Source organism: Leptonychotes weddellii, chromosome X, assembly GCF_054177405.1.
Source record: "Leptonychotes weddellii isolate Sample4059 chromosome X, ASM5417740v2, whole genome shotgun sequence".
NCBI lineage: Eukaryota > Metazoa > Chordata > Mammalia > Carnivora > Phocidae > Leptonychotes > Leptonychotes weddellii.
Window position 1 is genome coordinate 45,409,507 of NC_138385.1, and position 901 is coordinate 45,410,407.

The 901-nt window shown below is 36.8% G+C and overlaps 1 protein-coding gene across 1 annotated transcript in view; it reads right to left on the minus strand.

Moving 5' to 3' along the window:
• Positions 1 to 269, minus strand: part of TGIF2LX (TGFB induced factor homeobox 2 like X-linked) — a 5,559-nt gene extending 5,290 nt beyond the window's left edge. The window contains exon 1 of the mRNA XM_006727950.2: positions 83 to 269. Within this exon, the coding sequence (XP_006728013.3) occupies positions 83 to 119 (37 nt within the window). The 5' untranslated portion in view covers positions 120 to 269. The remainder of the gene's footprint in view (positions 1 to 82) is intronic.
• Between the last annotated feature and the right edge of the window lie 632 nt (positions 270 to 901).

Below are 901 nucleotides of genomic sequence, written 5' to 3' on the forward strand. Positions count from 1 at the left end.
ATGGCACTGAAGGTATAGATTGCTCTGGGTAGCATAGACACTTTAACAATGTTTATTCTTTCAATTCATGAGCATAGAATGTTTTTCCATCTTTTTGTGTCTTCTTCAATTTCTTTCATGAGTGTTCTGTAGTTCCTAGAGTATAGATCCTTTACCTCTTTGGTTAGGTCTATTCCGAGATATCTTATGGTTTTTGGTATTATTGTAAATGGAATCGTTTCTCTAATTTCTCTTTCTCCAGTTGCATTGTTAGTGTATAAGAAAGCAACTGATTTCTGTGCATTGGTTTTGTATCCTGCCACATTACTGAATTGCTGTATGAGTTCTAGGAATTTGGGGACGGAGTCTTTTGGATTTTCCACATAAAGTATCATGTCAGCTGCAAAGAGAGTTTGACTTCTTTGCCAATTTGAATATCTTTTATTTCTTTTTGTTGTCTGATTGCTGTTGCTAGGACTTCTAGTACTATGTTGAACAATAGTGGTGAGAGTGGGCATTCTTGATGTGTTCCTGACGTTAAGGGAAAGGCTCTCATCTTTTCCCCATTGAGGAAGATATTCACTGTGGGTTTTTCATAGATGGATTTTATGAACTTGAGGAATGTTCTCTCTATCCCTATACTCTGAAGAGTTTACTCAGGAAAGGATGTTGTATTTTGTCAAATGCTTTTTCTGCATCAATTGAGAGGACCATATGGTTCTTCTCTCTCCTCTTATTAATGTGTTCTATCACATTGATTGATTTGCGAATGTATAACCACCCTTTCATCATGGGGATAAATCCCACTTGGTCGTAGTGGATGATCGGGGATCAAGAAAGACTTCACACACTTAAATGTTATATTCCCAAATAGGTATGAAGAATGAAGCATTACAGAGCCTAAGAGCATGAAACCCTTAGT